The sequence below is a fragment of the Protopterus annectens genome, chromosome 3.part0 (assembly GCF_019279795.1).
Source record: "Protopterus annectens isolate FY-2018-M chromosome 3.part0, PAN1.0, whole genome shotgun sequence".
Lineage (NCBI taxonomy): Eukaryota > Metazoa > Chordata > Ceratodontiformes > Protopteridae > Protopterus > Protopterus annectens.
In genome coordinates, this window is record NC_056731.1 from 378559278 (window position 1) to 378571760 (window position 12483).

A 12483-nucleotide genomic window follows, 5' to 3' on the forward strand; every position below is an offset into this window, starting at 1 on the left:
AGACATTATTATACTATAGACATTATTTGAACTTGAATTTAGCAGGTACTGTTTATCAGCAATAAATACATTACATCAAAAGCCCACTATCGTAATAGGAAGAACCCCTAATGCAGTTCACACATACCTCTCAAACTCTTTCAGCTTCCAGAGGAGAGATTCACAGGTAAAGCTGTTGAAAACCATGGATTTCTGTCTAAAAGTAGAGCCATCTAATTACCATAAATTATACAACTTCATTGGCGAGGTAGTACAGTTAATGAGCTAGACAGAACACAGCTACATTTTGCTTATATTATAGGGCCTTATGTAACTTGACATCCGCGGTGGTACAGCGATAGCGTTGTTGCCTCACAGCAAGAGGTTCTCCTGTTCGATTCTCGGCTGAAGTGTGGGGAGTGCCTTCTGTGTGGAGTCTGCATGTCCTCCCCGTGGTTGGATGGGCATTTGAAAGACATGCGTAAATGGGCGTGCCTTCGTTGAAGGTTGGACGTCGAGCTGGCACCTCGGCATTCGGGAAAATCTACTGCCAGTCATAAGCGGACCGGAGTTCCGCTGTGGCGACCCCTAACCGGGAAAAGCCGAAAGACAAACAACATGTAACTTGCAGCTGTTATAAATGTTACTGCCACAAAAATGTACTTTGTCTTACAACACAGAAAGCAAAAATCACACTGCACTATCAGAAAATGCTATATATAAAAAATATTGTATGTAAAAGGTTGTGCTATCTTATTCTATCAGAATTAGACCCCTCATAGGTAACATTAAACATCTGTTAATTTGTGACAGCATTACAGGTCAAATAGAAAGCAATCAGCTGCTACCTATCTACTCTTCTACTTTTCCGTAGCCTTGGCTTGCACTTGTCTTAAAGGCTTATTGCATCTTAGTTAACTTACAAGGTGCACTGCATTATTAGAAAATGTTCTAGATCAAAAATGTACTTTATAAAAGAATGCATTTTGTCAAAACTGCTATCGTAATTACCTAAGTTGGCAAAACACCTTGCAAACCATCTCAGTGCTACTTAACTTGTTTTTGGTGATGTTTAAAGGAAAACTCCTCACTGAATCCTTACCAGATATGTTTTTGCTGTATCTTAGATAGCTTAGTTAGCTCACAGCTCAGAAAGTGGTCTATATCAAAACTTCATTACTTAAAACAGCTTTCTATCAAAAATGCTAGGGTAACTAACTATACTGTCAGGACATATTACAGCCTCACTGCTACTTAACTATAGGATAGGTCTTTCTTGGAACTCCAAAAATATGTAAAAAAGTAAGTAACACTATAAAAGAACTGAGGAGAACTCTACTTTAGTACATAGGTAGTGGTTATTATTCAAGTCATCACTAGTAGACATCGTAGGACAGAAATAGAGGAGAAATAAAGGGAGTGGGAGATAGGGAAAAAATTACATGTTAGTCAGGGTTAGAGCAGGGACATAGTCAGTGTGTTTTGAGGTGTTCCTTAAGGGAATTAGATGTTAGTCAGGGTTAGAGCAGGGACATAGTCAGTGTGTTTTGAGGTGTTCCTTAAGGGAATTAGATGTTAGTCAGGGTTAGAGCAGGGACATAGCCAGTGTGTTTTGAGGTGTTCCTTAAGGGAATTAGATGTTAGTCAGAGTTAGAGCAGGGACATAGCCAGTGTGTTTTGAGGTGTTCCTTAAGGGAATTAGATGTTAGTCAGGGTTGGAGCAGGGACATAGCTAGTGTGTTTTGAGGTGTTCCTTAAGGGAATTAGATGTTAGTCAGGGTTGGAGCAGGGACATAGCCAGTGTGTTTTGAGATATTCCTTAACATATTTTGTGAAGAGCAGTATGGAAGAAAGAGAAGAGAGCTCATTTGGAAGCTGGTTCCAGGTTTTTCCCACGGTGTTTGACAATAATGAGTCTCCAGCTTTGTTGTTAGATTTGGCAGTGTAAACTAGAAGCTTATTAGATGAGCGTAGCGTTGCCAAGTTTTTGTATGGAATAATCAGATTGGTGAAGATTGGAGTATTCATAGGGTGGTAGAGAATCTTTTGGGTGATAGTAAGTTGTTGATAAAGAAGTTGTTTTTGCAGTTCTAACCATCTCAGCTGTCTAAGGTTGTGACAGTGATGGGTTCTAAAAGGGGAGCCTGTGGCGCATCTGGCAATGTTATTATAGCTGGTTGCAAGTTTGCTCAGGTTACTTTTAGATAGATTGGTATAAATGGCAGAGGCATAAACCAGGGTAGAGATAAGGTGGGTCTGGGCAATGGTAGTTCTGGCCAATGGTGTGAGAAAGGTTTTGATTCTATAAAGGGAGCCTAGTTTTCTGTTGACTGATTTTATAGTAGCATTAATATGATCATCATAGTTAAGGTGGTGGTCTATTGTAATTCCTAAGAGACGGGTTGTAGAGTCTGGGGATATGGTAGTTCCATTATTAGAGGTTACTGTGAAGTGACATTGTGGAGATTTTTGGGTAGGAGTAAAAAGCAATAGTTTTGTTTTTTGGGGGTTCAGGAGGAGACGATGTTGCATAAACCAATTTTCAGCATTATTAAATACTGTTTGGGTGAGGTCAATTCTTCTTTAGAATCTTATTTTGTGGCTCTAGGTTATTCTTTCCAAATGTATTTTCTATCAGGGTTTGAGTCTGAAGCTGTCTTCAGAATCACAACAAGAAGAGCTTTTCTAGACACTATCCTTAAAATGATGCAGCACTTTAACTGGGAGGGCAAACAAGTTTCAGAATATCAGAAGAGAGACCATAATTTCCTCATTATGGAAGTTCCCAAGCTCTCTGCTGTTCTTTCCATCTTGGAGGCTTTGGGAGACATCTTTCTACATGCTAATTTGGCCCCTGAATCTTAGCCTGCTGCACCTATGAAACCAGACTAATACTATAAAGTCCCTGAAAGCCCCAAATATTTGTATAAGAATCCATCTTGTGATCCAAGAGTTGTTTCTATGTAATCTGATAAAGCTTTCAGATTTCTTCTTTCTTCCAGTGATGTAACAAACCAACCAGTCTGTCCACCTCCCTGTATGTTTCCCAATCATCAAACTGAGGGAGAAAGGATTCTTATACACAGACAGCTAATATTCTCTTTTGGACAACATTAAAACCATTTCTAATCAAATGATTATTTATTCTGAAGGAAAAAAGCAGGGTTTTCTGGTTTCTAAACAGACCATACCTAGGTGGATTTCCCTTGCCATTTCTTTCTGTTACTTCTATCATGACAAATCCCTCCAAAGTCACATTAAAGTGCATTCTGATAAAATTGTAGCATCTTCTGATCCTTTTTTCAAGGGTCTTGACTCCAGATCTATCACAGAGGCAGTTATCTGGTCTTCCATTCATATTTTCACCTGGCATTACAAAATAGATATTTTTTTCTAGAGCCACCACATGGTTTGTCAGTACCATTCTTCAAAGGTTACTGGACTCCAAAGGCTCTGGGAATTATTATTTATTTTATTTATTTATTGACATTTGTTGACCAGGAAAGTCCACTGGGTCAAAAAACAAAACATTTTCAGTGGAGGCCCAGGGAGAAAAGCTCCACACTATATTACAAAGTATTACAAAGTAACATTATAAACAAGGATACATGTATAAAGCAGAGATAAGCACTGCGGTACAGTACTAAGTTACATTACTAATCTTTTTGCGTCAAAGCATAACATAACACATTAATCAAAGATACATGAAAGTAATTATCCTATCATTTAGCATTACTGTAACAATGATCTACTCATGAACACATTACAATGCCACCTTGTTACTTTACCCTCAAGGAAGTCTTGTTTTTCAGTGGCTCAGCCACTTTGTTTAGCAAAATGGTTGGATTGTCTATATTGCATGAAGCTGCTGTGGGGCACCCTACCTCCCTTCAGCCGTACCCTAAAATTATAAAACATAACTTATTTACCATGAATATGTGGCTCATATTGTGTGAGAATCCTGCAGGTGAGACATACATTAAAAAACATAGTAGAAAAATGCACTCGGTTGTGTATTACCTGTGGAATGAAGTGCTCCAAAAAGGCAAGCTTAGGAAAACTAATTGCAATGCACGCTTTGTGTGCCTTTTCTCTCTGGGGACTTTTGACTAGCTTATAACTGAAATAATTGAATATTGTGATGAAGTCAAGTGACTTACAAGATAACAACAGACAAGTCTACCATGTAAAACAGGTTGTTACACATGTCTATTCTTCAGTTCTGGACCAAGCTCTTTCACCTAACTGGCAGCAGTAAAAAGACACTTTGTAACAATGGCTACCAATAATGGGCTGAACTACCGATTTAAAATATGCCACAGTCCATCCTCCTCACTTTTCACATGAGAAAGCCCACCAAAACCAAGTACAAGTAAGATGTCAGAGAGAAGACTGACTTTAATTGTCAGTCACACCCTTGTTGGTGGATGGGTGTCAGGTCAGGAAACATGACTTGAACTACACAAATCAGGAGGGCAGGACAAATGAGCTGATTTGGTGTTAAAACCGGGATGTCCCTTCCAAAGTGGGACACTTGAGAGATGTGTCAGCAAAAGATATTCAAAACATAAAGCAAAACTGAATAATATGTAATAAAATGGTATTGTGTAGATTGTCATCCCCAAGCTGCCCTTTATTATGAATCATTAAATCTTCACCCTTGCACTTTTGAAGAAAATATATTTATTTTTATTTATTTATTTACATTTGTTTACCGGGAGTGTCCGACTGGACGTAGGTCCATTTTCGGTGGAGGCCCGGGGAGAAAAACTCCACAGTTAAAATAAACAGACAGTAGTTACATTGGATTACATAGCAATTAACAATTTGATTAGCATACCAATTAATTACAAACATATTTACAGATGAAGAACATAGTACATCAGTAGACAACTAGAATTTTTATCTGCGAAGTGCATAACAGACATTAACAAATGTTATAATAAGAAGTTCCTGCTGTATAATAAGTACTAGGCTTATGAGCATTTGAGCTTGCTATAATCAAGGTAGTTAGTGGGGTGGAAAGAAAGGTAGTGGTTGGATGGGGTGGGTGATATTAGTGTGGGAGTTGCAAGGGCATAGCCAGCATGATTGTAGGTGCGCTTTTAGTTTTGAAGTGGGTGCATGATGGTACGGAGGTAATTGCGGGTGGGAAGGACTTCCATAATTTGGCTATGGCACAAGAGAATAGTGCTTTACCAGCAGAGTTATTGGGTTTAGTGATCTGCAAGTGATTTTTGTTGCTGGATCTTAGTGGTCTGGTGGTGCGATAGGGTTGGAGTAGATTCTGGAGGGATGGGACATTTAGTGGATAGTTTACTAGTTTGTGGGCGAGTGAGAGTTGATACCATTGAAGGAGGTGAGGGAGTTCACGCCAGCCAAGTTCAGCAAGTGAGAGACAGTGGTGACTACGGTAGGATGCCCCTGTGGCGAATTTGTTGATTTTGTTGTAGCAGGTCTCTAGCTTTTTTAGATCGCATTGCCTTAGGTTGGTCTATATTGGAGAGGCATAAAGTAGGGTGGAGATAAGATGGGAATTTGCTATTGAAATCCTTGCTGCTTTGGTGAGAAGTTGCTTATTTCTGTAATAACACTCCTAGTTTTTTGTGGAGTTTTTTTATGGTCATGGATATGTGAATGTCAAATTTTAGTTTATTGTCTATTTCCACTCCTAGCAATTTGGTGTGTTCAATTGGGTATATAGTGGTGTTGTCTTTTGCTGTGATGTTAAAGAGAGAGGTGTTTTGAGTATGTCTGGTGGGTTGGAAGATGAGTAGTTTAGTTTTGTTTGAGTTGAGTATTAATTGGGCATCGGATAACCACGTTTCAACAGAGGAAAAGGCTTTCTGTGTGGCTTTTTGCAGTTTGGGTAGGGACTGGGCTGAGCAGATGATGGTTGAGTCATCTGCGTATTGTATGAGTGTGCCATGTTTGGTGGCAGAGGCTAGATTATTGGTGAAAACAGAGAAGAGTAGGGGTCCAAGGATGGATCCTTGGGGAACCCCTATGGAGACAGGCAGTTGGGGAGATATGTAATTCTGCCATACAACAGATTGTTGGTGGTCAGACAGGTAACTCTGAAACCAGTTGGTGACTGATTGAGAGAAGGATAGGTTATTGAGGACAGAGATGAGTTGTTTGTGTGGGACCATGTCAAATTCTTTAGATAGGTCTAGGAAAGTAGCAGAGGAGAGATAGCCATTGCTTTTATGCTGAAGGATAGTGTTAGTAAAGGAGAGTAAGGCAGTGGTGGTGCTATGGTTTGGTCGGAAACCATGCTGAGTACTGGAAAGGAGGTTGTTAGTAAGGAGGTAGTCTGAGACCTGAGAGTGTATGCATCTCTCTAGTATTTTGGAGAGTGGAGAGAGAATAGCTATGTGGTGGTAATTGGTTAGTTCTGTGGAGGGGTGGCCTTTGTGGAAGGGAATTATATGTGATACTTTTTTAACTCTATTGTTGGGGAAGAACTTTCAACTGTATACATTTCAGCATGAAAAGATGACCAGCCAAATGAAAATCAGTTCAGCATCCCATAACCTTATTACAGTTGGTGCCAGCTGCAACATCTGTGAGGAAATAAGCTACTGTTTCTGGTCTGAATCAATGGCATGAACTGGTATGTCATCACTGCTATGACAATGTCATAAGTGAAGTTCCAGGTAAAACTGTCTCTGCCAGACAATATGCCTATTGCTTTGAATTCTCTATGGAAAGCAGATTATGTCATAAGAGTAATGTTTCATTTTGTTCTTAATATTGTTAGCAGTCACAAAAATATGTGAGTGTAATTTGTTTAAGGGAAGAATGACTAATATTTAAAACTGGTTTTAGTCCCTGTTTATGTGCAGGTGAATCATGAATCTCCTCACTTGCTGTGCATGACACACCAGTTAAGAAGTCGAGAACTTATAGATCCAAATGCAATCTGGACTACACCACATGAAAGTGACCTAGGTATGATTTATTATTATTGACTTCCAGATATTTATGATTTGTTGATGGTATTATAAATAATATTTCATTGTTACTAAAAAGGCAGATCATAAAGGTAAGCCTGTATAAGTATAAATGTCTTTAATAGCTGAAATCTGAAATGGCTTAAAGCACTAGTTCAAATACAGGAGGATGGCTGCATTGTTCATGAAGCAAACAGTATGAAAGAACATTAACACAATCCCATAGGAAATGTATTTTCTGTAGGAAGCAAAGCTCTTACAGCCCTCATGTAGCAGACCAATTCTCTGGTCTGTATTACTTAATAAACATCTTTGAGGTTGCTGAACATTTGGGAAAGGAGATGTTTCCCCATATAGTGCAATTTTTTACCATTATGCACAGCTGTCGTCACACAGTTGTTCACTGGACTACTGCAATAGTCCTAATGCTAAGGCATTTAAATATCTAGCAATAATCAGTGCACTGAATAAACAATGGACTATTTTCAGATTACTTTCATTTTCTCCTTATTTTCCAAAAATGTAGTAAAGATAATTTCATGGAGCATTTTATGTTGGCTTACTATTATAGTATGCTTATTTGGTTGCTTCATCTTTAAAAATATCGGGCCGGATTTACGAAGGCTTGCACGGAGTCTAAGAGTAGTGTAAGATGGCAGACAGCCAGTATGTCTGCCGAGCGATCCAGCAATAGCCGGCAGGGGCGTGCATGAGAGCTTCTAAAGCTACTCTTGCACGGATAGTGTTATGGTATGCAAATTACCTCATTTGCTGCTGAAAGCTATGCAAATGAGGTAAATTTGCGATCCAGGAAACACTAACCTGTCCGTGTAAGAGTAGTGTTATTTGCAGAAATGTACTCCGTTGGTAAAGGAGTACCGTTCTGCAAATAGATAAACGGAGCTATGACAGCTCCAAATAAAGGATGCATCTAGTTGAGGAAGCATGCCAATGGCCAAATATAAGGCCATTGGCATTTGCAAATGATGTAAATCCTTAAAATGTTGCCCAACGTTGCGCTAGTTAGCATGGTGCGCAGCTCTGCGCAATTGTGTTTAAATATGCTAAATAGTGGTAAAATGTGCTTAACAGTGCTTTATATTGCTTAAAATAGGGCAATCATGCCTCAGGTGGTGCTGCAGGGCTGCCTATGTCAGATGCACATAGTACACTCCCTATACATGTTTGAAAACAGGTAGTATCAAGTTAGGCATCCCTTTTATTGTATGTGCGAGTCAGAGAGAGGTGTAATTTCCAGGGTTCCTACTGAGTCATTTTTTCCCCCAATCACCGATGTTTAAGCGCAGCACTGCGCAAACGTGCGGTGCTTTAAATAAAATGAAAAAAATTGAAAAATAGCCAGAAATGGGCATTTTCACTAAAAAGCTTGTTCTGACATGCAGGTGAATGGCAGGCTGAAAACAACATGGCCACTGAGTAGTGGTTGCTAAGGGGGGGCAAGCTCAGTGTGAGAGATGTAACCAAGCATTAGTAGGCAATCCTATGCAAATGAGGATAAGGATAGTGAATCCCAATTTTACCCGGCATGTGAGCCATGTCCCTAGAGTGTAAGTGTAGGAGTAGGGGAGTGGTAGAGTAGAAGATAGGTAGAATGCTATGCATTGCATCTTTGCCAAGGCCGAGGCATACTGGGCACACCTTCTTCTGCCTAGTGGGGCAGGCTCAGGTTGTTCGTCCTCCAAGTCATGCTGTGCCTGTGCAGGCCTTGGCAATGGTGGGGGTCTGTTTGGCCCTGTCCCATGCTGTTCCTGCTGCAGCTGTTTTCGCAGGATCATATTGTGTAGCATGGCACATACCATGACAATTTGGGTACATGTAGTTGGTGAGTACAGCAAGGCTCCACCAGATGTGTCCAGTCACTGGAACCATGACTTGAGCATCCCAAACACATGCTCAATAATGTTTCTTGTTTGTATGTGTGCCTAATTATGGAGTTCTTGTTCAGGTGTGTGTGCATTTCTGATGGGTGTCATCAGCCACGGCTCCAGTGCGTATCCAGCATCCCCCACTAGGTGACCATCAGGGATGTCCCCATTGGCAAATCTCTGGTATAGCTGCGTCAGATGCCAGATGTGGGAATCGTAATAGCTTCCAGGGCAGCCAGCACACACATTCATTATTATGTCCTGGGCATCGCACACAACCTGGCAGTTGATGGAGGGGAAGCCCCTGCGGTTGATGTAGACCCTACCCCGCTCACCGGGTGGTGCTTTGATGTGTATGTGCATGCAGTCTATTGCACCCACTACCTCAGAGTATTCTGCTATTTGGTGGAAAAGATACATATTGCTGGCCAATGCCTCACGGGAATTGGGGAAATATACGTGGTCACTGACATGTGCTGACATGGCATCCAGGAACTGGTGCAGTACCCTGGATGCTGAGGCCTGTGAAACCCCCATCATATCACCAGTTGGTCTCTGGAAGGTACCTGTAGCTAGTATTTGTAGGCCAACACATACCTTGGTATCCACTGGGATGGGTTCCCCTCTGTTGGTTCTGTGTGTGAGGCATGGCTGGCACAGCTCAACAATTTGCTGTAGGATGTCTCTGTCCACTCTATAACGCTCCACTATCTCCAGCTCATGTAGCCCCTGGTAGGTTACCCTGGGTCTGTACACTCTTCTCCGTCTCCTCACTGTGGGTTGCTCAGCAGCATTCACAACATCACCACCCTCAGCATCTTGCACATGTTGGTTTATGATAGCAATAGCAGCCCCTAACATTTTGTCTGACTTAAGCTTTTTAAGTTTTCACCCTTTGTATACTGCAGTGTTTCAGATTTCTTGGGATAAAACAGGGTAGACTGCTGTTTGCAGAGTTTAAAGTGCTGGGCTGGACTAGTCTACTGCCTGTGTAATTGGCTAATTCTGATATATTTCACCTGGCAGCTCTGCTAGTTCTCCTTGGTTAACTTTCTACTACTTCTTTTCCTTTTTCCCTTTTTGTTTCCGCCCAGGGCAGCGCTGCACAAACAAGCGCAAACACACGCGCGCGCACACATGCTGTGTGCCCGTTTGCAAGAAATTTCAGATATATCCACGGCGTACGCCTTTGGTTTCTTGTTTTCAGCTAGAACAACTGTAGACACGCCTCTTGCAATCATGAGCAACTCAAGGCAAACACAAGCCACTGTGCTTCAATAAGCTTACAGTCTTTCAGACATACCCCCTTCATGATGTCACCTATCTTCTACTCTACCACTCCCCTACTCCTACACTTACACTCTAGGGACATGGCTCACATGCCGGGTAAAATTGGGATTCACTATCCTTATCCTCATTTGCATAGGATTGCCTACTAATGCTTGGTTACATCTCTCACACTGAGCTTGCCCCCACTTAGCAACCACTACTCAGTGGCCATGTTGTTTTCAGCCTGCCATTCACCTGCATGTCAGAACAAGCTTTTTAGTGAAAATGCCCATTTTTGGCTATTTTTCAATTTTTTTCATTTTATTTAAAGCGCCACACGTTTGCGCAGTGCTGCGCTTAAACATCGGTGATTGGGGGAAAAAATGACTCAGTAGGAACCCTGGAAATTACACCTCTCTCTGACTCGCACATACAATAAAAGGGATGCCTAACTTGATACTACCTGTTTTCAAACATGTATAGGGAGTGTACTATGTGCATCTGACATAGGCAGCCCTGCAGCACCACCTGAGGCATGATTGCCCTATTTTAAGCAATATAAAGCACTGTTAAGCACATTTTACCACTATTTAGCATATTTAAACACAATTGCGCAGAGCTGTGCACCACGCTAACTAGCGCAACGTTGAGCAATGTTTGGCAAAGTCGGGCAAGGTTGGGCAAAGTTGAGCAAAGTCAGGTAAACATGCTCACACCTGCTTTACTGTTCCTTAAGCAGTCTGGTCTTCCCAGCAGGAAAATAAAAAGCAGTGACAGGGCTCGAACTCGGGATACTGTGCACTATAGTCACAGTACTGAACCACTAAGCCATGACAGCATTTCACTGGCACAGACACAGCAGGACAATTGTAGACTAATGCAAACACAAACAAATGCTGTATCATGCCCTCTGAAGAGGCATATGAGTAACTTCCTCCCAGGCCTATGCAGACAGATAACAGCAGGCCAGGCAGCGTGAAGTGGGTTGGGTAGGCTATGAAGTCACAAACTAATATACGTGAAATTGGAAGCTAAGATCTGTAGTACAGTAGTATGCCTCAAGCCAGTATGATAGGCAACAGTACAGACTGAAATGGAGTACCTGACATAGCAGTGCAGGCCTAGCAAATGTGTATAAGTGTCAGGTGAACCCCTCATCCTATGTACACCCACAGTAACAATCAGGTGTGCCCCCCCGGGTAGAAATGTACAACTAATAGCTGTCCCCCCTGTATGTAGAAATGTTAATAAGTCTATGCAAAGTGACTCATGGAAGCCCTGCAGGGACAGTGTGCTTCCTGTCGATGTACAACACAAAGGTGAGCCCTGAAGTAAAAACCAACTTGATTTTTCACACACATATAGTATATATGTCCATACTGGGCATGCTGACACACTTTAACAAATTTAGCAAATTTCAGTCAGCAACATACTGAAATGTCATACTGGGCGTGCTCACACACCAACAAATTTAGCAAATTTCAGTCAACAACATACTGAAAGGTCATACTGGGCATGCTCACGCACTTAGGCCATGACTGAGTACAGCAGTGGGCCACACATATCTGGCAGTTGCAGTTCTTACCCCAGAAACATGTCACTATTCACCAGTCCTGCCTTGCGCACACAGTTATATGAAAACAGACCCATATAATATATTGGACTCCTGTCATAATCAAACTATGTACTACAAGAAATTAAGTTGTTCAAAGAAAGTGAAAATTCAAAGAAGATCACTAAATCTCCGATCAGTATCATCAATAAACAATGAGCACTCCTAACATTATCCAATCCATGTTCTGGCAAAAATATTGTCAAAGAGTCCATAGAGAACCATGAAGCTTTCTTTCGCTATGTCATAAATATCAATGTAAACTCATATATGTTCTGAGTCAGTGCAAACTGTAAATGAATACATGTACATGGCTGACATTGCCAACATCTTGTCAGATAGGTTAATACATATTTACCCCCCTCTCACTGACAAAAGAGCCCATTATCATACCTGGAGATTGTGAAAACCCAGAAATCACATATACAATGGTTAAACAGCTCTTTCCAAACTTAAAAACACGGCGTCTATGGGATGACATGGTTTCCCTAGCTGTGTCATATGTGAACTCCAAAACAAAGAGACCCTGCACCAGAACAGTCTGTTGAGACTCACCCTCTGTACAGGATATGAAACTGTTGAATGGGTTACAGCAACGTTTGGCACACTTCACAAGTGTTGGTGCACAACAGACCATGGCAACTATTGTCTTATAAGCCTACTAAGCCTGCAAGGCCATGGAGTCCATCATAATGGAACTCATAAACAGAGCTATTGGGAGCCTACAAACACCCAACCCTACCCATTTTGGTTTGGTCAGGGGCAGATCATGGTTCCCAAA

At 41.3% G+C, this 12483-nt stretch overlaps 1 protein-coding gene across 2 annotated transcripts in view; it reads left to right on the forward strand.

Annotated features, from left to right (window-relative positions):
• The window catches only part of LOC122796386 (zona pellucida binding protein), a 944481-nt gene that overhangs the window by 240874 nt on the left and 691124 nt on the right, over nucleotides 1–12483 (forward strand). For both annotated transcript variants that reach the window (XM_044064828.1, XM_044064827.1), the window contains exon 3: nucleotides 6811–6933. In XM_044064828.1, coding sequence (XP_043920763.1) covers nucleotides 6858–6933 — 76 coding nt within the window. In that variant the 5' untranslated portion in view covers nucleotides 6811–6857. The remainder of the gene's footprint in view (nucleotides 1–6810; nucleotides 6934–12483) is intronic.